The sequence below is a fragment of the Lithobates pipiens genome, unplaced genomic scaffold (genome assembly GCF_037356315.1).
Source record: "Lithobates pipiens isolate NorthernLeopardFrog02 unplaced genomic scaffold, aLitPip1_a1.2 Scaffold_19, whole genome shotgun sequence".
Classification (NCBI taxonomy): Eukaryota; Metazoa; Chordata; class Amphibia; order Anura; family Ranidae; genus Lithobates; species Lithobates pipiens.
In genome coordinates, this window is record NW_027507764.1 from 56,889,638 (window position 1) to 56,917,313 (window position 27,676).

At 46.0% G+C, this 27,676-nt stretch overlaps 1 protein-coding gene across 1 annotated transcript in view; it reads right to left on the reverse strand.

Annotated features, from left to right (window-relative positions):
- The window catches only part of LOC143995984 (putative acyl-CoA dehydrogenase 6), a 179,638-nt gene that overhangs the window by 139,569 nt on the left and 12,393 nt on the right, over positions 1-27,676 (reverse strand). Inside the window, exon 3 of the mRNA XM_077490774.1 lies at positions 11,670-11,773. Within this exon, the coding sequence (XP_077346900.1) occupies positions 11,670-11,773 (104 nt within the window). The remainder of the gene's footprint in view (positions 1-11,669; positions 11,774-27,676) is intronic.

Below are 27,676 nucleotides of genomic sequence, written 5' to 3' on the forward strand. Positions count from 1 at the left end.
GCCGGATCACGTGTATATATATATTATATATATATGTGTATGTGAACGGGCCCTGTACATGCGTGCAAATAATTTCATATCGGCCAATTAAAGCAGCTCAGTACCTGGGAGCCAGCCACTAGAAAATGTCAGCAGGCCAACGGGGAGCTCCATGACACCACATCGCTGGAGTGGAGGTGAGTATAGTTCCGCTTTGAGATGTATCACAATTTTTCTTTGTACAGTTTTGTCCCCTATGTGACAAAATATATGTAATACATTGTCCTATGTTGCTAGGTGCTTTCTAACCCCAGTTATGATATTGTACCTGCTCCCCTCCCCTTCTGCTGCATCCAATCTGACAACAGCTAGGAAAGAGACGGCCGATCTTGTCTTATAGCTTGTCTTGGCTCTGAGAGCTTTCCACAGAGAAACAACAGCAGCAGGAATGCAGATACTGACATGCCCCCCTCCCTCTACATTCCTTGCTGCTGCTTGTGCTGGAAAAGTGATCAAAGCTGAGACAAGCTGCCATTACAAAGCTGCCATCTTCTTTCTAGCAGATGTCAGATTGGTCACGTCAGGAGAGGAGAGAGACAAGTTAGACCTCAAAGCTAGGGTAGCAGTATGGCACAAAGCATATGTACTTTGTCCCATAGGGGACAGAACCGTAAAAAAATATAATCATAGATATTCTTTAAAATTATGTTTACAGAGTTCTCTTACTCAAGCTCAAATTATACACACAGTTAAATGGGTCAAAGGAGTGGCTCCTCCCCTCTCCCTTCCCATTTAAATCGGTTGTATTGCCCGCTTGGTGACTTTTACCTACAGGTAAGCCTATAATAAGCCTTACTCATAGGTAAAAAGAATATCTATTGACCCTGCATGCAGCTATCAGCGGCACATGCGATCTGCAGGTCTGGAGTATCCTGCTAGAACTTTCTCGGAGGAAAGGGCTCCCGTGCACATGCGCGGGAGTGATGTTTTTGCAGCTCCGACCATTCACAGCGCCAGAGCCAGCGATCCCGGAAGAAACAGATGGAACATGTCAGCTCCCCCAGTGGTGACCGGGTGTGCTGTGGGAGTTTTATTCTAAGGTATTTCATAATGTGCTAGTAAGCGAAGCAGGGTTTTTTTTTTGTTTTGTTTTTCAGCGGTTTACTACCGCTTTAATTCTTCTTTGTACAGACTTGCAATTAGAGAGAGAGACGGGCTGATAGCAAACAGATACTGTTGTTTTCTTCCTCTTTACAAAATCAATAATCCTCTGTGACAGGGTTATTGGTACACTCTGAATTAAATGTTTTTCTATAACATACATACTCACCTCTATGCTGCAGCACGGCTGTGATGCTGCAACTGTCCCTCGCCAGCTATAAGACTGAGAACTGAGCGATCACATGATGGCTGATCGCTCCATTCTTGGTCTTTTTGGAATGGAGAGCAGTGACTGTCAGTCATCGCTCTCTGCTTCTCTGCTCTGCTCCTCCAGAACTCACTAGAGCGACGGGCTGGAGAGGGGTTGAATCAGCTTACTTTGGCTCTCAGTCTTGTGCACAGCCAACTGTCAATTAGGCATCTAGGTGAGCCCGACAAGATCCTTCTAGAGCAGCCATTCTCAACCAGGGTTCTGTGGAACCCTGGTGTTCCTCCAGAGGTTGCTAGGGGTTCCTTGAGCTGTGGCTGATGAACCACCTTTTTGATGGTGCCTAGAGAGTTCAAGGTTCAGCACCACTTAGCAAAGCCAGCACCATGACACAAAATATCTTTTTAGCTGTCTTTATGGGTGGCATTCTGAACACCACTTTAACCACTTACAGACTGGACCATTTTGCTGGTCAAAGACCAGACCACTTTCTGCGATTCGGCACTGCGTCGCTTTAACTGACAATTGCGCGGTCGTGCGACGTGGCTCCCAAACAAAATTGACTTCCTTTTTTTCCCACAAATAGAGCTTTCTTTTGGTGGTATTTGATCACCTCTGCTGTTTTTATTTTTTGCGCTATAAACAAAAATAGAGTGACAATTTTTAAAAAAATGCAATAGTTTTTACTTTTTTCTATAATAAATAGCCCCAAAAAATATATATAAAAACATTTTTTTCCCTCAGTTTAGGCCGATACGTATTCTTCTACATATTTTTGGTAAAAAAAAAAAGCGATTATTGATTGGTTTGCGCAAAAGTTATAGCGTTTACAAAATAGGGATAGTTTTATGGCATTTTTATTAATAGTTTTTTATTATTTTTTTTTTACTAGTAATGGCGGCGATCAGCGATTTTTATTGTGACTGCGACATTGCGGTGGACACATCGGACATTTTTGACACATTTTTGTGACCACTGTCAGTTATACAGCAATCACTGCTATATAAATGCAGTGATTCCTGTGTAAATGACACTGGCAGTGAAGGGGTTAACCAGTGGGTGGCAGTGTAGGGGTTAAGTGTTCCTAGGGGTGTGTTACTAACTGTGTGGGGGCTGCTCTTTCATTTAGTGAACACTGATCTCTGCTCCAATCACATGGAGCAGAGATCAGCGTCACTAGTCGCTAGGTAGAATGGAGAAATGCTGTTTACACGGCATTTCCTCCATTCAGCCTTCCCGTGAGACGATCGCGGGTATGCCCACGGCGATCGAGTCCGCGGGACCCGTGACCGGACTCATGGTGGGCCCCGACCGGCACGCGAGCGCCCCGCCGGCGGCGCGCTCGCGATGGCAGGGCGGCATTGAAGATTGGACGTACGTGTACGCCAATATGCCTGCCCGTGCCATTCTGCTCGGGAACTGGTTAAGGGGAATATTCTTCCTATTGACCACCAGTATAAGGAGCATTGTTCCTATTGACCCCTAATGAATTGGTTTTAGTAAGGGTTCCTCGAGACCTGAAAATTATTTTTGGGGTTCCGCTAGGGTTAAAAGGTTGAGAAAGCCTGGTCTAGAGCCTTGATTGGCTCTGTGACATCAGTCGACAGCAGACTTTCAGCTGATTCTGGGTCACAGGACTATTAGAATTGAATTAAAGCTTAATACTAACTATTCTTAAAAATGTTCCTTCCCCTCTCCTCCTACCTATTTCGTCTATCCAGTGTAAAAAAAGATCTGTATGCTTACCTTTTATCAGTCTGGTCACATGATCCTGCAGCTTTGGCTCAGGGAGCACATGACAGCGTCTGGGAATTCTGGTAACCATAACATCACCCATAGGCTTCCATGCCCCACCTGTTGTCAGCCAGAGCTGCAAGATCACATGACCGGACTAAATGAAGGTACACCGATGCCTGGAAGTGTACTGTAAATACCTGGACTTGTATGGCATATATGCACTTTAATTTTTTTTTTAAATGTAGTGCCCTCCTTCAAGTTAATTTGTTAGATTAAATTTAGTTTGTAGCTTCACTGTAGACAGTGGAGCAGTGATCTATTGTATTAGGGTCCTTTCACACGGGGCGGATCATTTCTGATCCGCCCCGTGGATATCCGTTTGCTCAGCGGGGATCACTCCGCCGATCCCCGCTGAGCAGGGAGATGACAGGTCTGTCTCTGCACACTGCGCAGGGACGGACCTGTCACAGCGCCGCTCTCCCCTATGGGAGATCGGATGACGACGGACCGCAGTGCCCGTCGTCACCCGATCCGATCCGCAGACGGATGGAAAAATAGCTTTTTCCTCCGTCACACTTTTTCGGATCGGAGCGGGTCGGATGTCAGCGGACATGTCACCGCTGACATCCGACGCTCCATAGAGCTCTATGGAGCACCCGTTCAGGTCCGCCTGAAAAACTGACAGGCGGGCCTGAACGGGACGTCAGTGTGAAAGGGGCCTTAGTCTGGTCAGGGCTTCCTAAGCTGAGTGTTTGATTTCTCCTACCTGCTTCTGGGAGAAGCTTCCAGAGTATAGGGCAGGGATAGTCAAGTATCCAGTTATGAATATTTAGCATGCCTAAGCCATTTTCTGGAAGGGGGCATCCAGAAGGTGGCTGGAGAGGTGATAATTAGGCAGCATGTTCTTCCTGCACAGTACACATTACATGAAAATGCAATTATTTTAGTAAATATAAACTGCTAAATACCTTTTCTCATCAGCAATATATGGCAGTCTTGTGACTTATATCAGTGTCTGGCCAAGCACTGGTAAAGCTTGTAGCGGATGTTTTCATTTTGCTCTGACTGTCCTATGAGGCTGCATGACCCCTGACTTTCTTTCTGGACAGTGCTGATTGGCCCTGTGCTGATCACCTGCACCCTTCGCACCCCAAAAAAGTCTCTAACAATAAACACCAAACTGGATGGATAGGGGACAGTAAAAGAAGAGGAGGGTCAGAGATGACAAGAGCAAACAGCCTTTTTACACAATGTGGAGGATTAACCCCTTAGGTTCCACAGTGAGTATAACAAGCATGCTTTACTGATTTTAAGGTTATTGGTTTAGTAACACTTTTGCTGGAGGGCCTTGTTCTGAATTCCTGGTCTGGAGAATGATTCTCCCTCACTGTGCAACTACTTGTGGAAGCTGGGCGGCAGCTCCTGGGACATTGTGAGCAAAGACTTACTGGGGGACTGACATTATTGACCAAGAGAGGCAGAATACTAGTAGTTCCCCAGTTATTCTACAGGGAAATATGTCCATGGCATAGAATGGTGCGAATGAACACGGTATTTAGTGAACTTTTGCTGCTTGAAGAACCGATAACAAAACAGATCCAGCTGCTCCTGCTCTCCGGAGGATTATTAGGGTCAATCATTACAGAATGAACACATGCATATTGTTATTGTCATTTCTTGGCAAGTCCTTTGCTCGTTCTCAATTTCTGCAGCTGTTTTATTCTTCTATTAACCCCTATGTCAGAGGCCAGCAGGTGGGCTCCCACTCATGTGATCGCTGTGGTTGGCTGTGACAATGGTAATATGACTGGGAGCATGTCCTACTGGTTCCTGGTTGTAAACGGAGACTGGGACTGTCAGCTATAGTGCAGTCACAGTCCTGGGGGTGCAAAATGAGCACACTCCCTGCACAGAACAGCGGTGCTGGCTATATACATGTACGTGGCAGCACGGCATTAAAGCCCACCACTGTGCTGGCAGGTGTAGTTCTCTTACACCCAGCAGATGGTGCCTTGATGCTCAAGGATGGAGTGGAGACCTACGGGGAAGATGTTCCCCTGCACCTACTGTGGAGGAAAAGGGAGAGGCAGCTGTCTGAATGAAAGTTGCACATCCAGTGACCTTCAGCGGCCATCTTGGTTGATGGCGGTGGTAATAAATAGCAGTACCCTTCCGGGTTTGACAAGAATTTTGCAAGCATTATGGAGAGGAACTGGCAGGGACATGGTATTAAAGCCAGGGGAAGGTTCCAGTGCAAGTAGGGCTAGAGTAGGAGGACACCACTGTGTGCTGTAGGTAGTATTTTCCACCCAGTGGTACTTAATGCAGTCATTTTCTACATTGCTGCCCATGGATTCTGCACTGTGCATGCTTTAGAAGCGGTGGAACACTTCCGTTTCTGTCAAGGACGTAGATAAGAGGGGGATGGGGGGGTCCAAACCCTACAGTACAGTAGCTAGTGCTGACAGTAGCTGCGCACCCAAAGTACTGCAGCGGATGCTCCTGCCTCCGGTATAAACTCAGAAACATTTACCGACAGTTCGAGGGGGGGGGGGGGGTTGCTCTCTTTAGCGCCTCTTTAGCTCTAGTAATATAAAACAGGACTGAGAGAGACTTCCCCTCACTCTAAAATGCCTGGTGAGTGGAATTCATGGAGGGGGAGAGCTGTACTGGGGGGGGGGAGCTGTACTGGGGCCGCAGTACTGTTAAAGGGAGAGATCTGTTCGTGGAGGGAGGGAATCTATATTGGGGGATAGCTGTACTTGGAAAAGGGGGAATATCTGTACTCTACTGGGATAGATCTGTATTGGAGGGAAAGGATCTACAATAGTGAGAGGAAAAAAGATTTGTAGTGGGGGGGGGGGGGGGGTTGGCTTAGGGAAGGTGGTCATTTTTGTCTGCCCTGTCTGCTGACCTGTGCGTTACACACGCCTAAGCCCTGCGCTCAGTGCGTTACACACGCCTGAGCCCTACGCTCAGTGCATTACACACGCCTGACCCCTGCGCTCAGTGCATTACACACGCCTGACCCCTGCGCTCAGTGCATTACACACGCCTGACCCCTGCTCTTAGTGCGCTACACAAGCCTGACCCCTGCGCTCAGTGCGCTACGCACGCCTGACCCCTGCGCTCAGTGCGCTACGCACGCCTGACCCCTGCGCTCAGTGCGCTACGCACGCCTGACCCCTGCGCTCAGTGCGCTACGCACGCCTGACCCCTGCGCTCAGTGCGCTACGCACGCCTGACCCCTGCGCTCAGTGCGCTACGCACGCCTGACCCCTGCGCTCAGTTGCGCTACGCACGCCCGAGCTCAGTGCGTTACACATGCCTGACCCCTGATCTCAGTGCATTACACACGCCTGACCCCTGATCTCAGTGAATTACACACGCCTAACCCCTGAGCTCAGTGTATTACACACACCTGACCCCTGTGCTCAGTGCGTTACGCACGCTTACCCCAGCCCTCAGTGCGTTACACATGCCTGAGACATCCTTGACAGTACAAGGACTCTGCCATATATTACTGTGTACATAGTGAGTAGGCCCAATTTACAAGTTCTTCACACTGCTAGTGCAATGTGATATCCACAATGTGTGGCACACTGCACATACCTCCTAATTATTTTCCTCTTGGTGCCCTAGGATGAACCCCCTCCTTAAAATATCTATGGCTTCTGGGTATACTGTCATATAACATTATATCACTGTGATCGTGGAAGATGTTTATTGGGCCTTTCAGGGGAGCAAAAGACACGGGAAATCCGTCCTATTTCTCACCAGTGAAGATCAGGCCTTACTAAACCCATTAATATAAAAATAGTGTATCTGCCCCCCCCCACAGTGCCCGCAGCTTATAAATCATCTGTTTACATTAAAATATTCTGCCACTATATACCTTTTTGGATGACCTGTATACCACGGTTACATTATAAACTGCACAGTTTCTCCAGTGCTGAAAGTTCAGGTAGGAGGAGATATTCACTGCAGCCTCCATACACGCCCACATGTGTGATGTCAATATCATGTGACCTGGCTAGCTCTGATCAACAAGTAACTGTTCTATCCAGCATAAAAAGACACAACTGAGCATTAGCAGGTTTGCTACTCTGCCTGTGTTAGCTGGCCTTCCCCAGATAGACAGTGCAGGAGGGGGGAGGATCTGTGCATACAGGATCAAACAGCCTTTTTACACAATGCAGAGGATTAACCCCTTAAGTTCCACAGTGAGTATAACAAGCATGCTATGCTGCATATACAGACTGATTTTACTGTTGTGGGTTTAGTAACATATACTGCAGCCTGTATGTATTACTTGATTCTACCCATAGTTCCACTTTGACTTAGGGCAGTGCTGCATGGCCTCATTGCTAAACCCAATTTGCATTGCATGGCTGGTAAAAATGTCTGTTAATAGGCATTAAAAAGACAGCATCGTTCCTAGAAAAGATGGCATTCTAATTCACCTTACAAAACTCTTACAAATCTGCAGACTAAAGCTATATGGCTGGCGTGAAAAAAAATCAAAAAAATCTCATAGCTGTGATTGGTAGCTGGTTGGGTTCAGCTCATAACCCAGTCCTGTGTAATCCTCTTTTCCTTATAATCCTATGCGCTCCTAGCCCCGTCAGCATTTTCCCAGATGACAGCAGCTGTGCTCTGGAAAATAACTGGATTTGTGAGGCTAATGGGCTTGGCAATGAGGTTACATCAGTCAAATAATGCTCATCACACCATTTCTTGTATGAGCAGCAGCTGCTCTTAAGAAATACGGGTTTTCCAGAAACCGCAGAGAGCCGGAGACCCCGGGGGTGATTTATAAGAAGCGAAGGGAAGACAAGCGGGTTTGGTTCACAGCAGCTAATGGAGAGGCCAGCCGTCACCGGCAAGGGTTAAAAAAAATAAAATAAAGTGTTGCTATGGGAAGACGACAATATTTTTTTTAACTTTTGTCAAGTCTTCAAACTCAAATTGGAAATAGAAAGCTCAAACTTCAGCTGATACGTTGTGAATCTGCAGAAATTCAATCCCTGAATGGCTCTGCAAACACCAAGTGTAAAATATCGGGCCAAACAGTAACTGTCCTAGCCAATGCTATTTAACCACTTCAGCCCCTGAAGGTTTACCCCCATTCTTCATGACCAGGCCATTTTTTCATTTTTTGCGATACGGCACTGTTACTTTAACTGACAATTGTGCGGTTGTGCAAAACTGTACTGTAAATAAAATTGAGCTTTCTTCTGGTTGTATTTGATCACCTCTGCGTTTTTTATTTTTTGCGGTATAAAAATAAAATAAATTAAAAATAAATTAAAAAAAAGACCGGCAATTAAAAAAAAAAAAAAAAAAAAACAATGTTTTTTACTTTATGCTATAAAACATTTCCAATAAAAAAAGTTGAAAAGAAAAATTTTAATTTATTCATCAATTTAGGTCAATATGTATTCTGCTACATATTATTGGTAAAAAAAAATCCCAGTTGCTACGTATTTCTGGACTTTTCTTTTTTTATATATATATATATATTTTTTTTTTTTACTAGTAATGGCAGCAATCAGTGATTTTTATCAGGACTGCGATATTGCGGTGGACAAACTGGACACCCAACTGACACTTTTTGGACCAGTGACACCAATACAGTGATAAGTGCAGAAAATGCACTGTCAGTGTACTAATGCCACTGGCTGGGAAGGGGTTAACATTAGGGATGATTAAAGGGTTTACTGTGTTCACTGGGAGTGCTTTCTAACTGGGGGGGGGGGGGTTTTGACTGGGCGAAGACAGATCTGTGTCTCTTAGAGATCTTAATCTTCCCCGCTCACAGAACGCGGTCTGCAGACCTCTGTTATGCCTCTTCTTGGAACGACCCACTGATTGGCTCCCACTGTGTCCAATCACAGCGAGAGTGGGTCACCGGTGGCACGTGAGCGCGCTCCAGACCCAGTGCTCAAAATCACGTACAGGTAGAACTTCGGCCTAAGTAGCAGTTCTCACCAGAATTGCACGGGAATGCGCTCAATGTTCCTGTGCAATTCAGTGTGATGGCATTTGCACTGGATTACACCAACTAGTGCATGCACTACTTTTAAAACGCACCGTAAATGGATCTCATGGTACTACAAGATTAACCATTCCCCGCCTGGCCTATAGCAAAATGATGGCCGGTCGGTGGTTCAGTTATCCTGATTGGGCGTCATATGATGTCCTTCAGGATAACAGCCACCTGACACACTGCCACACCGATCTTGGTAAACAGCCTCCGATGGAGGCTCTTTACCACGCGATCAGCCGCGTCCAATCACGGCTGATCACGATGTCAACAGGAAAAGCCGTTGATTGGCTTTCCTCACTCGTGAGTAGAGGAGGCCGATCGGAGGCTCTCCTGACGGGGGGAGGGTCTGCGCTGATGTTTATCAGCACAGCCCCCCCTCGGATGCCCAAACAAGACCACCAGGGAAGGCACCAGGGAAGGGGGCAACATGTGGATGGCAGGTATGTACCCCATGGCCATCCACATGTGCAAATTATGCCCCAATCTGTGCCAGTGGCCACAAATGGGCACTGACTGCCACCATTATATAAACATGTGACATCAGTGATGCCCAGCAATGCCATCCATCAGTGTCATCAGTGCCACCCATCAGTGTCCATCAGTGCCACCTATCAGTGCCCATCAGTGCCACCTATCAGTGCCACCCATAAGTACCCACCAGTGGCGCCTACGAGTGCTGCCTATGAGTGCCCATCAGTGCCGACTATCAGTGCCACCTCATTGGTGCCCATCAGTTCCGCCCAGTGCCCGTTAGTGCAGCCATATCAGTTCCCGTCATTGAAGAAGAAAACTTACTTGTTTACAAAAAAATTACAGAAACAAAGAAAAACTTGTTTTTTTCAAAATTTTCAGTCTTTTTTTTTGTTGCGCAAAAATAAAAACCGCAGAGGTGATCAAATACCACTAAAAGAAAGCTCTATTGTGGGAACAAAATGATTTAAAAAATGTGTTTTGGGTACAGTGTAGCATGACCGAGCAATTGTCATTTAAATTGCGACAGTGCTGAAAGCTGAAAACTATTTTGGACAGTTTTCTTTTGATAATAAAAAATAAAATAAATACAGGAGATATCTATTATCATTTCTCACCAAATGAAAGCCCAAGTTAAACCCAGATCCTCTCCCTAGTTCCCTAAATATACAAAGCTGAGCTAACTGCAGGCAAGTTCACCTTATCTTCTCCAATAGTAGAGGCCCCACCATGTTGTCTACAGCCTGACCACTAACACCCCATAGACTTGAATGGGAGGTACCCCCACTGCCAGAGCAACGTTCTATTCATATATTTGGGATGTATTGCAGCGGTGCAGGCTGCCTGGAACTAGAATTGTTTTAGGAGAGGCCACCATTGTCACAGTGGTGTTTTGTTTTCTTTTAGAAAATGATAAAAATTATAAACTTGTCCTTAGGGGTAATTGGTACAATGACAACGTGTCTCGTGATATAATGAGAGGTCCAGATCATCTGAGCAGTGGAAGTGTTAGACCTGCTTAATTATAGTTTATTTATTTACATTCCAAGTTATAATCCACCTACATGCACATTGGAGCTGTGATGATATGTATAGTTTTTATTGTGCTTAGGCATTAACATTTGTTTTTACCCTTAGTCGAAAAGGGGTTAAGCTCACATAATATCAATGATTCAGTATAGTTGGCCAAAGGGGCATAAAGGAATGGTTTTCATTACTCTATCATGTAATCAGTTTAGTTTAGGATCTTTGATGAAATAAGACATACAATTACCCCCTGTTGTAGGAAGGCTCTGCCATAACCACCTCACCATAACCTGCTTGGTTGTATTTTCTCATTGGCCCCCAAGCCCCATTCCATAGAAGCCATGGTTTCAATACTCTGCACTGATGATGGCCAACAAGCCTGAAACAGGCGACACCTGCTCGCTCAAATCCAGATTTACTGGAAATTTCTCAGCTCCGGCAGCATATTGGGGTGAAGGAAAAGCATGAGGAAGGTAAGTACAGTAAAATCTCTGATTGCGAGTAGCGTGGTTTACAAGCGTTTCTCAATATCATTTTTTTTTTAAATCCTTACTTGGTTTGCAAGCATTGTCTCGCAAGACGAGCAAGATTCAAGCCTCTTGGGTGTGCAGTACCACATTTGGCCGTGTGTGTGTGTATGTGTGTGTGTGTGTGGGGGGGGGGGGGGGTCGGCGACACTCAGCAACACTCCAAGACACTCAGCGACTCTCCGAGACACTCCGTTCCCAAGAGGTCTCCGGAGCCCCCCCCCCCCACCCTCTGGCCACCATGCGGTACTGCATACACTAGAAGTGATACTGGAACAAATTATCTCAGTTCCCATTGATTCCTATGGGGAAACTTGCTTTGATATACGAGTGCTTTGGATTACAAGCATTTCTTCTGGAACAATTATGCTCGTAATCCAAGGTACTACTGTACTGGCTTATAGTAAAGTGAACATACCACTCCTAGTATAGCCTAATATGAGCAAAGTACAGGTTCTCTGTAAGTACACAAGATTTAGGGTGAGTTGTACCTACCAGTCGGTTTGCTGACCCCAACATCCCAGCACGTCCGAGGATTTTGAAAACATGATGAGCTGGAAACTGTTCTTCTTTCTCCCACTGGTCTACATATGGGTTGATTTCAGTGTCTATTATCTGCAGGTAAGAACATTTATAAACAAAAAGAGATTAAATAATTTTGAGCAGAGTACTGTGATCTCTGTGACAATAAATGAAATACCTGGAAGCCACTTATACATTACTGTAGCAGGCTTGCCCTTATCGTGACAAAGTATACAGTATATGATGATTGGTTCACTTTAATTACATTTTTATATCATTTAAAAGCTTGCGCTTCCACATATTTACATCAAATTGACCCAATCTATATATGTACTTGAATGACAGTGGTGAATGTCAGAGTGTGAGCTCATCTAGAGCAAGGACTGATTTGTTTGGGAATTGTTCTTTGTTGTCATATGTGCAGCCTTTGTCCAGATATTGTATTTCCACCCCTGACATGGTCAAAAGCTAGAAAAGTCTCCCCAGTGCAGAAATATAGGTTTATTGCTGGTATGGAGTTAGGGGGTGCGTTAGTGCAAAAAACTTTTTTTCGAGTCGCTTAGAGACTCGAGTCACACCAATTAGAACAGGGGCCATTGAAATACATGGATTTTGACTTGTTATGCAACTTCACATTTGTCAAATCGCACAACAACTCGCACTAGTGGGAAATAGACCTTATGGTTGATTTGATGATTCTATCGTTAAAGTTTGTGTTACAGTTAAATCACACAAAATTCCAATAATGATAAACGTCACCTAAACCCTCTGATAAGCTGAACTCCAGAGGAAGGCCCAAGTACATAGTTTGAAATACATACTGTATATGGAAACTGGTTTGGATTTTGTGCAGCCAGTCTTGTGATCCCAACAACTCCAACCATGGTGCTAAGCAAGTCCATGACTTCCAAAATAGCAGCAATAAGGCCCCATTCACACCTGAACGTAGCGCTTTCAGGCAGAAAATCGCACGATTTTGCGGCGTTTTTACCGCGATTTTGCAGCGATTTTTGCTGCGATTTTGTGCAGGGCAAAAGGTCACCAATGTAAAAAGAAGGAAAACGCCCAAATCTGCCCGATTTGAGCGACAAAAAAGTTTCCAGAACTTGTTTGAGCTTTAGGCGTTCGGCTTCTGGTGACATGGAGTGGAGATGTAAACCATCTCCATTGAGAATAATGGATTTTTTTCCCCTCCAGCGTTTTGTAGCTTGAGGCTTCAAGCTACAAAACGCTCAGGTGTGAATGAGGCCTAAAGCTTGGTCCAGCCCCCGCCGCACCAACATGCTGATTGGACTGTGAAGCAGTAACAGAAGACTAATGAGGCGTGGTCTGCCCTCCTGTAGGCCCCTTTCACACGGCGCTGTCCATTTTACTACTCCGCTTGCTAAGTGGGGATCGCTCCATTGATCTGGGCACTCTGTGCAGGGACGGACCTGTCAGAGAGACCCCTCTCCGCTAAGCGCGTTCACAGCTTTAGACAGAACTATGCAAAGCAATAAATCAAAAGCCCCTTGCACATTATTCGTTTTTCTGCAGGTTTTTGTCTTCAGGTCAAAACCATGTAGTGCAAGGGCCTGCCTGATTGGATCCGAATTGAAACTCTTAAGGTTTGACCTCGTATTAGATGGTTTTGGTAAACCTGAAGACAAAAACCTGCAGAAAAACTGATAGTATGTATGGGGATAAAGATTGGTTTCTAGTCCTGCTCTTCTCTCCCCTAGCCTGCCTGCTGCTGTGGCAGGTGGCGAGTATGAAGACAAAAGCAGGTATGTATTTTAGTTGCCAGTAATAATACAATTAATGATTTTTATTGAGTGCATAACTGAACACTTATTAAAATGTTTAACAGAAATCAGACTGGAAAGGGCTGCCCATTCCTACCACTGCATTATAGTAATGAGCATATTCCACTCATTGACATTGTGTGCTGAAGAAGCCTATCCACACACCTACAGTAGTACCCCATGTTTCTGAATGCACATGCATTGTGGGCAGATCTGAGATCTAAAGTGCATGCAATGTGGGCTGATCTCAGGTCTACAGTGTATGCATTATGGGCTAATCTCAGGTCTTAAGTGCATGCGTTGGGGACAGATTTGAGGTCCAAATTGCATGCATTGTAGGCTTATCTGAGGTCTAAAGTGCATGTATTGTGGGCAGATCTGAGGCCTAAACGTATGCATTGTGGGCTTATCTCAGGTCTAAAGTGCATGCATTGTGGGCAGATCTACAGTCTAAAGTGCATTCATTGTGGGCAGATCTGAGGTCTAAAGTGCATGCATTGTGGGCAGATCTCAGGTCTAAAGTGCATGCATTGTGGCCAGATCTCAGGTCTAAAGTGCATGCATTGTGGCCAGATCTCAGGTCTAAAGTGCATGCATTGTGGGCAGATCTCAGGTCTAAAGTGCATGCATTGTGGGCAGATCTCAGGTCTAAAGTGCATGCATTGTGGGCAGATCTCAGGACTAAGGTGCATGCATTGTGGGCAGATCTGCAGTCTAAAGTGCATGAATTGTGGGCAGATTTGAGGTCTAAAGTGCTTGCTTTTTGCACTGATCTGAGCTCTAAAGGGCATGCACTGGGGTTGATGTGAAGCCTAATGTGCATGCATTGGGGCTTATCTCAGAGAGCAGATTATTTCTCAATAATGCATAAGAGTTCATTAACACCAGATGCAGTAGGACCAGGGCCGCTGATAGGCCAGTACAACTGGCCCTGCTGTACCAGGCCCGGCCAGCAGGGGGCCTGGGCAAGCTGAGCAGATAAATAATTAATATAAATTAAAAAAAATCCTCCAGCCATGGCCGATCAGAGTCCGTCCGGCTCAACTACCAACCAAATAGCCCCCACCACCCCCCGGTTATTTTTAATTTTTTTTTTTTTTTTTGTGCAGATAGCTATCTGCAGACTAGGTGGCGGCAGGGGAGGGACTATTTCCTCTATTTCGGGTGCGGAATAATGCCTCTTCTGCACCCGCTCTTCATGCTGGCTGTGGCTCAAGTCCCAGCCAGTGCGTCCTCTATCGTGCCGTCCCCCTGGCGCCGTGGAGTGATTCCTCCCCCTCCTCATGAGAGAAGTGTCAGTGAGGCGAGCGGCGGTGGCAGAACACAAAAAATAAGTAGCTGGCATCATTGACATCGCATCTGAATGGAATCATTTGTGGACACTCCAGTCCAGGCAGCAGCAGGATCAGGGGAGAAGTGCCTCATGGAGCCCGGCTAAAAATGACACAGGTGTGTGCTTGCTTGGGGGGGAATTCAAGATCTACTACTGATGCAGCAGCGTGTATACATTATGGTATTAGCAGCATGGGTGGCACTGTCTGCAGCAGAATATGGCATTGGTGGCACTGTCTGCAGGTAGCACATGCGTTATGTCCCATAAGACATGTGCTGCCTGCAGACAGTGCCACCCATGCTGCCAATGCCAGATTGTGCTGCAGACAGTGCCACCCATGACGCTAATGTCATAACGCATGTGATGCCTGCAGAGACAGTGCCACCCATGCTGCCAATGGCATTATGCCATTGGCGGCATGGGTGGTACTGTCTGCAGCACAATATGGCATTGGCGGCATGGGTGCGCTGTCAGCAAGTAGCACATGCGTTATGCCATTAGTGTCACGGCTGACACTGTTTGCAGCACCTTACAGCATTGGCGGCACTGTCTGCCGGTAGCACATGCTTTATGGCCCATAAGGCATGTGCTGCCTGCAGAGACAGTGCCACCCGTGCCGTCAATGCCGTAATGTGCTACAGACAGTGTCACCCGTGCCGTAAATGCCATAATGTGCTACAGACAGTGTCACCCATGCCGTAATGTGCTACCGACAGTGTCACCCATGCCGCCAATGCCATAATGTGCTACAGACAGTGCCGCCAATGCCGTAATGTGCTGCAGACAGTGCCAGCCATGCCTATCACTTGCAGACAAACCTGCACTTTGTTTCAAGGCGGGGTCTGGAGAGGGGCTGGGACAGGGCGGGGCTGAAGGAGGGACCAGGGGTGGAGCTGAAGGGGGCCCCGTCAGGTAGGCTGTACGGGGCCCCATGATTTCTATCAGCGGCCCTGAGTAGGACTGTGATGGGTAGCCATTACAGCACAGTCCCACGCACAACAAGGCAAACTGCCTTGACTTCTGTGTGCCCAGTTCACACCACTGCGTTGTGGTATTCAGGCGGTGTGCACTGAAATAAAAGTACTGCATGCAGTACTTCTTTTTCAGCATAGCGCAGTACGATGCAATCCACTGCCTCCCAATATGCAGCAGCTAAATGAACTTGATAAAATATCTGTGTAACATTTCAATAAAGTCCATTTATAAAAATTAAAAAAAAGTGAACAGTGCAATGTGCCAAGATCGGACTGCAGCGATCTCACTGAGCTTCACCGCATACCAGCCACTGCATTGTAACACAGCAGGTAGTGTGAATTAGCCCCAAGTCTTTCCTCAAGGAAAAATAAGTGCATGCATTGGGACAGATCTGTGTGGTGAGGAGATGCCACTCATCAGGAGACATCTAAGAAAGTAATCAGGGCACTGATCATCAGTGCCCTAATTACAATATAGTGTCACAAATCAGTGCCCACCATTGCATCAAATGATATACCTATGTAAATACATACTTGTGATGTATTTCAGTTATCTTGTAAACCTGGCCTGTTAGTGGGCCCTGAGCACAGGAGTTGAGAACCACTGCTCTACAACACCACCAGACAATCCTGGAATATTACCCTGCCCCCCTCCAGCACACAGCAGGTGATTGACAGTTTCAGCTGTGCAGGTTTCCCTATGAGACTGTGAATAAGGGGGTGTGTCCATTCCCTCCACTTAGGTCTCAGACTACACCCAGCTCCTTGCTCTATGCTGTGCAGTGTGTCATCAGATCTCTGCACCTGCCTTCTGGAGCTGAGAATTGCTGTGTAAATTCTGGACTCTGAACAGAGAGGAGTGAGGGCTGCGGATAAACAGGTACAATGTATGTAGGATGATTTGTTTTATGTCTTTGTATCACCTGAGGCCAGTCACTTCATTGGGTATATGTAAGGTTTTACCACCACTTTAAAGCGGAGGTCCACCCTAAAGTGGACCTTCCGCTCATCGGAACCCTCCCCCCCCCGGCGCCACAATTAGCACCTTTCAGGGGGGAGGGGGGTGCAGATACATGTACAGTACAGGTATCTGCACCCACTTCCGGGATAGCTCTCTGCGGAAAGGGGCGTAGATTACGCCCCTTTCCGCAAGTGCCCGCCCCTTTCCGCAAGTGCCCTGCTGCCTGCTGGGAAACACACAGATCCCAGAGGCAGCGGGGACCGTCCTTATTGCGCAGCGCGACTTGCGCATGCGCAGTAGGGAACCGGGAAATGAAGCCGAAAGGCTCCATTTCCTGATTCCCATACCCAAGATGGCAGCGGCAGCACCCGAGAGACGATCTAGAGATCGGCTTCGGGTGCCGACATCGCGGGCGCGCTGGACAGGTAAGTGTCACTATTTTAAAAGTCAGCAGCTGCAGTATTTGTAGCTGCTGGCTTTTAAAAAAATAAAAAAAAAACGCGGAGTCCCGGCGGACTCCCGCTTTAAGAAGAAAAAAAAGATAACAATCTGTATTTCTGTCCTTTCCAACAATATAGGATTTCCCTAGGGAGCAATTAAAGCTTTGGGACCTCTGTCTTTTTCACTCCGCATTCCTGGCTCTATGTCTCTATTGTTATCTATTCTCCGGCAGATCCTATGAGACAGGAAATTCCTGCGGATCACGGGCCGCACTCCTATAGCTGCACCATGAGTCACATCCTATTACCTGTAGCAGAGAAATATCTTCACTGCTATACACTGTTTACTTAGCCATTCACCTACCCATCTCACCAAGAACATCGTGACTAATAGATCGGGAGCTACAAATATTAAACAGTTCCAACTTTTATGTCTAAGCACATTACCCTGTCCTGGTATACAACAGAAAAAAAAAAAAATATATATATATATATATATATATATATATATATATATAGATAGATAGATAGATAGATAGATAGATAGATAGATAGATAGATAGATAGATAGATAGATAGATAGATAGATAGATAGATAGATAGATAGATAGATAGATAGATAGATAGATAGATACACACACACACACAACACTGTGAAAAAGTATTTGCCCCCTTTCGGATTTTTTTTTTTTGCATACTTAAATGACTCAGGTCATCAAATTTTTTTTTTATCATTACACAAAGATAACCCGAGTAAGTACATGTAGCACTGACCCCCGAAGGAGCTGCTGGTTTGATTTGGGCATAACGTTACCTCACCTGCTTGCTTCTCCGTCTTGGGGATCGCGTGGTAAATGGCCCAAAGAATGTTGAAACTCACACTGAATCCTCTTTTGGGTTATTTATTTTAGAAAAAACAAAGTCTCTTAATGGAGGGTAGAGGGTTAGGGGTGAGTTCAGGCACTTAAATTGCAAGGTGAAAATATTAAGAGAATCCAGAGAATTCACAACTGGATTCAACAACCCCCGGATAGAGCTCTCTCACTAGGCCTAGCAGCCAGTGGGATGCTCGGTAAAGTCTCTGCCACAGACTTGTGAGATACACTTGAGCGTTACTGAGGGATGTGGATAAATTTAAAGAACTGACATACAGTACCAGTTTCTCTCAGCCGATTCGGCGATACCGTATGAGTGTTGATCCAGGTTGTGTCCTTCAACTAAGGCCGCGTACACACGGGCGGATTGTCTGCCCAACTTAGTCCGCTGAACAGTGTTTCAGCGGACAATCCGCTCGTGTGTGGGCTTCAGCTGACTTTTTCAGCGGATTGTCTGATGAACAAAGTCTTACGGAATTTCCGTAAGACAGTCCGTCCAAACTTGGTTTCAGCGGACAGTCCGCTCGCGAGTAGGCTAGTTCGACAGACTAAGTTTGGCGCATGCTCAGAAAGGATTTACACGGCGAAGGTTGCATTGCAGTGTATTGGACGTCAAATTTTTCGTCCCGTCGTACGTGCCGTACACGTCATCGCGCAAGCTTTCAGCGGACTGTCTGCTCATCGTGTGTGGTCAAGTCCGTTCATGCAAATTTTGAACGGACTGTCTTTCGGATTGTCTGACGAACTTAGTTGGCCAGACAATCCGCCCGTGTGTACGCGGCCTAAGTCTCCAGGCTCCTTCAGAGAAACCAGCCTTGTGCACGGCCTTCTCCTGAAGAGTCCACCCCTGGGGTTCTTCAGTTGCTGGGCCTCTCCCTTCAGATGAGACTGCACCGAACCATTCCAGCCCCGAGACACAGGATGCATAGTTCCGCACCCCAGGCCAGGAGGGCCATGGGGCTGGGTCAGGAGGACCACCAGAACCAAAGGGCAGAAAGTAATCTCCCGCCAACATGGCGTTGGTACCTTAAATACCACCCCCCCCCAGAATGCACAGCAGGAAAACACTCCCACTGGGCTGGTTCCGAAAGATAAGTGGCATTCAATGCATCCAGCTAGATTGAGTTTCTATTCTTGCCGGTGGTGACAGCGACACCTGCGATCAAGGAGAACCCAGTGCTGTGGAGCAATTTTGGCCCATTCTTTGCAGAATTGTTTTAATTCAACCAGATTGGAGGGTTTTAAAGCATTAAGGACCTGTCATGATACAGCATCTCAAAGTCCAGGCTTTGACTAGGCCACTCTAAAACCTAAATTTTGCTTTGTTTGAACCATTTGGAGGTGGACTTGTGGCTCTTGTGTTTCGGATCATTGTCCTGCTGCAGAACCCAAGTGCATTTGATCTTGAGGTCACGAACGGATAGCCGGACATTCTCCTCAGAATTCATGGTTCCATCAATTATGGCAAGTCATCCAGGTCTTGAAGCTGCAAAGCAGCCCAGACCATCACGCTACCACCACCATGTCTGACTGTTGGTATGATGTGCTTGTTATGAAATGCCGTATTCGTTTTATGCCAGATGTAACGGGCCGCACACCTTCCAAAAAGTAAACATTTTGTCCCATCAGTCCACAGGATATTTGCCTAAAAGCCTTGGGGATAATGAAGATGTTTTTTGGTAAATGTGAGATGAGCCTATGTGTTCTTTTTGGTCAGCAGTGGCTTTGGCCTTGGAACTCTCCCATGGATGCCATTTTTGCCCAGTCTCTTTCTGAGGCAAGTGAGGCCTGCAGTTCTATAGATGTTGAACTGTAGCTCTCCAGTGCCAGCAGCACTCATGCAGCCCCAGACCAGACCACGACATGCCCACCACCATGCTTGACTGTAGGCAAGACACTTATCTTTGTACTCTTCACCTGGTTGCCACCACACACACTTGACACCATCTGAGCCAAATAAGTTTATCTTGGTCTCATCAGACCACAGGACATGGTTCCAGTAATCCATGTCCTTAGTCTGCTTGTCTTCAGCAAACTGTTTGCGGGCTTTCTTGTGCATCATCTTCAGAAGAGGCTTCCTTCTGGGACAACAGCCATGCAGACCGATTTGATGCAGTGCGCGGCGTATGGTCTGAGCACTGACACGCTGACCCTCCACCCCTTCAACCTCTGCAGCAGTGCTGGCAGCACTCATACATCAATTTCCCAAAGACAACCTCTGGATATGATGCTGAGCATGTGCACTCAACTTCTTTAGTCGACCATGGAGAGGTCTGTTCTGAGTGGAACCTGTCCTGTTAAAGTGTTGTATGGTCTTGGTCGTCGTGCTGAAGCCCAGTTTCAGGGTGTTGGCAATCTTCTTATAGCCTAGGCCATCTTTATGTAGAGCAACAATAATTTTTTTCTGATTCTCAGAGAGTTCTTTGCCATGAGGTGCCATGTTGAACTTCCAGTGACCAGTATGAGGGAATGAGAGCAATAACACCAAATTTAACACACCTGCTCCCCATTCACACCTGAGACCTTGTAAGCCCTTGTACACACGGTCGGAGATTCTGACAACCAAATCCGTCAGATTTTGTCAGACGGATCTTGTCCAAAACTGTTGCATACACACGGTCAGACAAAGTTGTCAGAAAATCCGATCTTTCAGAATGTGATGACGTAATTTTGTTACGATGGAACTACGTTCAGGCTAGTAGCCAATAGCTTTGATGTAGGAATTTGATCTGAGCATGCGTGGCACTTTGTCTGTCGGAGTAGGCTACACATGATCGGAGTATGTCCTATCGGAGCATTTTGTCGGAAAATATTTCCGGCAAGTTGGAAAATTTGGTCCGACGGATATTCCGACGGAAACAGTCCGATGCAGACCACACACAGTCGGAATATCTGACAAAACGCTCCGATCGGACACATTCCGTCGGAATCTCCGATCGTGTGTACAAGGGCTAAGACTAACAAGCAACATGACACCAGGAGGTAAAATGGCTAATTGGGCCCAATTTGGACATTTTTACTTAGGGAAGTGCTCACTTTTGTTGCTAGCAGTTTAGATATTAATGGCTGTGTGTTGAGTTATTTTGAGGGGACAGCAAATGTACACTGTTATACAAGCTGTACACTCACTACTTTACATTGTAGCAAAGTATAATTTCTTCAGCATTGTCACATGAAAAGATATACCCCGTTTTCTCGAAAATAAGACCTAGCGTGATTGTCGGCGATGGCTGCAATATAAGCCCTACCCCCCCCCCCCCCCCCCCCCCAAATAAGCCCTAGTTAAAGTCCGTGTAAGTCTTATTTTCAGGGTAGGGCTTATTTTCTGGGAAACAGAGTAGAGCTTATATTGCAGCTACCACGACAATCACGCTAGGTCTTATTTTTGGGGAAACAGGTTAGTAAAACATTTACAAAAATGTGAGGGGTGTACTCACTTTTGTGAGATACAGTAATTATGTGTATATATACACATACATATACACACTGTCACAGATCAGCTGCGAAGCTGATCTGTGTCTCACCTTTACTGCAGTGGGTCGGCTGGCATCTGTTGTCCACTGCCTGGTGTTCAGCTCTGGGTGTCGACGCCCTTCACCTGTTGCCTAATATATGATTCCTTCCTGCTACTTCCTGTCCAGCCCTCATGTGCTTCTCTATTTAAACCCCTTTCAAACCTGCTACTGGTTGCTTGAGCAACGTTTGTTCCTGAAGCTTCCCTGTGTAATCTGTTTTACCTGACTTCTCGTGATCTTCTGTGTACCGACCCGGCTTGTTCTGATTACGTTGTCTGCAGCCCGCCCTTACCTTGGCTCACTACCTGGCTTTCCTTGCTTCATCCAACCATCCTTGTCTACAGTCTCTTCTGGTACTTCCCTAGCGAGCAGGGTGAACCCAGGGGTCGTGACCTGGGGTCAGCACGCAGCTAAGTCCAAACCTTCGTGAGAGGGTCACTGGCGGAACACCGGCTGACTCTTAGATTCCACGCCCTGGGGGATCCCGTGTCACCTGCTCGCCTGAGGGTTCGCTGTAAGTAGTACCGTGACACACACACACACAGTAAAACCTTGGATTGAGAGTAACTTGGCTTGAGAGTGTTTTGCAAGACAAGCAACATTTTAATAAATTTTGACTTGATAAACAAGCGATGTCTTGATATACAAGTAGCGTCATGTCACAACTGAGTATAAAAGAGAAGAGGCATCTCCAAGTGTAGCAATATGGTTGATTATAAAACAGGCACATCTATGTATGCAGGCTGTGCACATAGACCAGCCTCCTCACCGCCATCGATGTCCTCCCTTCTACGCTGCGTTCCACCAGCGCTTCTAGCCTCGCTTTCAGATTGCTCTACTGCAGGGTAGTCTTCTCAGTCATAACTGCAGACTGACAGTAGTGAGAGACAAATGTTGGACCTCCATTAAATGTAACCATATTGCTACACTTAGAGGTGCCTCTCTTCTCTTTAATACTCTGTAGCTCCTGATGCATTTTGCTTTTAATTCCCTTGTGGAGGCTTCCATTTGTGGATGGACATTTTATGGTTACACAACCTATCACATTGCTATAATCTTTTTATATGGACTATAAACTGAAGGGTTTATGAATAAATGGTTGTGGAAGAAATAATCTAAGTTTCCATATATATTCACCTTCCTGTTCTTTTCTTTTTTTTTCTTTTTGTTTGCATATTTGTCACACTTAAATGATTCAGATCATCAAACTCATTTTTATATTACAAGATAACCCAGGAAAATTAAAAATGCAGTTTTTAAATGATGATTATATTTATTAAGAGAAAAAAAGCTGTCCAAACCTGCTAGGCCCTAGGGTTACCACCTGTCCAGGATTCACCCGGACAGTCCGGGTTTTGAATCATGTGTCAGGATTTCAGTCCCCCAGAAACCCGGACACATTTTTTCAGTCATGAATGTGGTTCAGAACAGGGCCTGACAGGAGGGTGAGAGGGTACTATGTGCGCTGCATTACTATTCTCTTTGGAGTGCCCAAAAATTGCTATGCGCTACTAAAGTGTTCGGGTTTGGCTTGAAGAAAAAGTGGCAATCCTACTTGGCCCTATTTTAAAAAGTAATTAACACCCCCCACCCCCTCTTGCTAAATCATGAATGAACTGCGACTAACCACTTTTTTTGGAAAGCGGAGTTAAAATTTCACCTGCCACACCCAGAGGCTTGATTATTGTCAGACCTGTTGAATCAAGAAATCACTTAAATAGAAGCAGTCGCACAAAGTGAAGCACACTAAAAGTTCTTAAAAAGCAACACATCATGCTGCAATCTAAAGAAGAAGTTCAAAAACAGATGAGAAACAAAGTAATTGACATATCAGTCTGGAATGGGTTGCAGAACCATTATCCACAAATGGAGAAAACCTGGAACAGTGGTGAACCTTCCCAGGACTGGCTGGCCGACCAAAATGACTCAGAGCACGAATCATCCAGTAGGTCATAAAAGACCCCATAAAGAACTGCAGGCCTCACTTGCCTCACTTAAGGTACAGTATTCATGATTCAACAATAAGAAAGAGACTGGGCAAAATTGGCATCCATGGGAGAGTTCCAAGGTGAAAGCCACTGCTGACCAAAAAGAACACAAAGGCTCGTCTCATATTTGCCAAAAAAAAATCTTGGTTGCCTCTAGGCTTTGGGACAAAAGTTTAACTTTTAACCAGATGTCCATCCCGTTACATCTGCCGTAAAACTAACATAACATTTCATAAAAAGATCATACCAACAGTCAGACATGGTTGTGGTGGTATTGTGGCAGGACCTGAATGACTTTCCATAATTGATGAAACCATGAATTCTGCGCTCTACCAGAAAATCCTAAAGCAGAATGTCCGGCCATCAGTTTGTGACCTCAAGCAGGGCCAGATTAACGTAGGGGCTATTGGAGCTGCAGCTCCAGGCCCCTACCTTAATATAGGTCCAGCAGGGACGGACTGACCATTTGGATACTGCACTGCATGAGACGCACCTTGTAACTCCTACAGCAGAGGGAATCTGAAAGTCGGAGGTGATTGGTGTGGCGGGCAATCGCAAGCACCATCACCATGACAGCCTCCCTCTATGGCTCTCCATGAAGCAGCTGAAAGCCACTCCACCTCCTCTAGAGGGAGATCAGTGCTTGTAATTGCGCCTCCCCCCATACTGTCCATTAGATTTCCCCTGCTCTCCCCCCCCCCCCCCCCCCCCCCGTGTATGCAGTACTGACACCTTCTACTGCTCTATTCTCCCAAAAAAGTATTGTGAAAAAAAAAGTAAAACATAAAAAAACTCCAACAAATAATAATAAATGAAGAAAATAATTCAAAAATGTAATAAAGAATTTAAAAAATGAAGGGCTCATTCACATGGGTTCTCTTGCGCATACAGTGTGAATGAGTGGTTTGTTTAAAATATTTCATTTACTTTAACAAAAAAAAAAAAAAAATGTTTTCATTTGATTTATTTCCATAAAAAGGCCCAGCAAAATCCTCAGCACCAGGCCCATGATACTCTTAATCTGGCCCTGACCTCAAGCTCAAGCACACTTGGGTTATGCAGCAGGACAATGATCCAAAACACACCAGCAAGTCCACCTCTGAATGGCTCAAAATACAGAAATTAAGGTTTTGGAGTGCCCTAGTCAAGTCTGAACTTTAATTCGAGATGCTGTAGCATGACCTTAAACTGACCATTCATGCTTGAAAAACCCTCCAATGTGCCGGAAATAAAATAGATCTGCAAAGAAGAGTGGACAAAATTCGATTGCCAGTTATTGCAAACGCTTGATTGCAGTTGTTGCCGCCAAGGGTGGTACAACATTTAGCGCTTACTCATATGATCCCTTCTCAGGTTAAAGGAATACATGCTCCCAGGTATAAATATTAAGATATCCCAAAGAACAGCTCAAGCTCAGATTAAACCCTAGAGCAGTGGTCTCCAAACAGCAGCCTGTGGGCTAGATGTGGCCCTTTGCTTGCATTTATCTTGTCCTTGGGGCACTATACTTTCCACTAATATGAGGCACTATTCCTCCTACTGCCACAGATGAGGAGACACCATTCCTTTCACAGACACCAACAGTGGGACATAATTCCTTCCACTGACACAATGAAGGGCCGCTATCCCTTCCACTTACACAATGAAGGGCCGCTACCCCTTCCACTGACACAATGAAGGGCCGCTATCCCTTCCACTGACACAATGATGGGCCACCATTCCTTCCACTGACACAATGATGGGGCACTATTCCTTCCACTTACACAATGAAGGGCCGCTATCCCTTCCACTGACACAATTGAGGGCTGCTATCCCTTCCACTGAAACAATGAAGGGCCGCTATCCCTTCCACTGACACAATGAAGGGCCGCTATCCCTTCCACTGACACAATTGAGGGCTGCTATCCCTTCCACTGACACAATGAAGGGCCGCTATCCCTTCCACTGACACAATGATGGGGCACTATCCCTTCCACTGACACAATGATGGGCCACTATCCCTTCCACTGACACAACGATGAGGCCACTATCCCTTCCACTGACACAACGATGAGGCACTATCCCTTCCACAGACACAACGATGAGGCACTATCCCTTCCACAGACACAATGATGAGGCACTATTCCTTCCACTGACACAATGATGAGGCACTATCCCTTCCACAGACACAATGATGAGGCACTATTCCTTCCACTGACACAACGATGAGGCCACTATTCCTTCCACTGACACAATGATGAGGCACTATTCCTTCCACTGACACAATGATGGGGCACTATTCCTTCCACTGACACAATGATGAGGCACTATTCCTTCCACTGACACAATGATGGGGCACTATTCCTTCCACTGACACAATGATGGGCAACTATCCCTTCCACTGACACAATGATGAGGCACTATTCCTTCCACTGACACAATGATGAGGCACTATTCCTTCCACTGACACAATGATGAGGCACTATTCCTTCCACTGACACAATGATGAGGCACTATTCCTTCCACTGACACAATGATGGGGCACTATTCCTTCCACTGACACAATGATGAGGCACTATTCCTTCCACTGACACAATGATGGGGCACTATTCCTCCCAATGAAACCAATGATGGGCACTATTGCTTTCAATGACACAAACAATGCGGTATAATTAAAGAGGAAGTAAACCCTGATGGGTTTACTTCCTCTTTGATTCCCTGCAAAGGTAAAGCATAATGGACTACTATGCATCGCATAGTAGTCCATTATGTGTTACTTACCTGACACAGGAGCCAGCGAAGTCACCGCTGTCCCCTTGTGTACGGAGCCTCCATCTTCTTGGTGGGTCTCGCTGCTCCGCCGCTGTCATTCGATGGAGCCGCGACGACTGTCTACGGTGCATGCGCCGTAGACAGCGGTGCCTGTCTTTTGGTTTACGAGATATTTCTTGGACCTACAGGTAAGCCTTAATCTAGGCTTACCTGTAGGTCAAAGTGGTTTGTAAGGGTTAACAACCACTTTAATAATTGTTTTACTCCCACTGACACTGGGGTATTTTCTGCTCTGACTGGCCACAGTCCGACCCCTAAAGTCTGAAGGACAGTGAACTGGCCCTTTGTTTAAACCCAGAGCAAATCAGGACTTTTAAATTTCAGAGGTATAAAAAGATATGATACACGCTGTGGTAAGTGGCAAGTGTGTCCTATTACTGATAGGCAGTGCACATGTCACGGGCCAGTCCATAGACCATTAATCAAGTTGGCAGACAACAGTGTTAGTTTGTGCATGGAACAGTGTGTGGTGATGACGTTTCTTGTGAAAAAAGGCATAAAACCCATGGATATCTACAGAAGACTTCAAGCACAGTACTGTGATGAGACGCTCGACCACAGTAAGACATTTGAATGGTGTAAACGTTTCAAAGATGGCCACACGTCCATCAGCGACGATCCCAGCCGTGACTGGTTCCCGGGCCACAGCAGTCATCCTTGTGAACATTCAGGCATGCCTGATCTTGGTTAATCAACAGTGAATATTATTGTCCTTTCCTTAGTGATGCGCAAACACGTCCGCCGGAAAAAATGGTCTAGTTTGATCACCAAGGGCGTTCTGTTCCTCCAGGACAAAGCACAAGCTTATACTGCTCACTAATGTGTACATTACAGTGACTCAGCTAGGACGTATTGCCACATCCCCAAAGATGGCCACACGGCCATCAGCGATGAGCCTGGCCATAGTGATTCCCAGCCCATAACAATCATTCCTGTGAACATTCAGTAGAACGCCTGATTCTGGAAAATCAACAATGAATATTACTCTTGTGTTCTGAGTGATGTGCACATGCGTCTGCAAAAAAAACACCCTGGTATGATCACCAAGGGTGTCCCGTTTCTCCAGACAACGCAAAAGCTCATACTGATCACCGCACTACATATACATTACAGCAACTCAGCTGGAAGGTATTGCCACACCCCCCTTTCAGCCCGGACATTGCTCCGAGTGATTTCCATGCGTTTGGACCCTTAAAAGAGTTCCTCGGAGGTCAACATTTCAGCACTGATGACAAAGTGAAGAAGGCTATCCTAGGATGGTCCAGGCGTACTGCCAAATTTTTCTATGCCAAAGCTTTCCAGGTATTATTTAAAC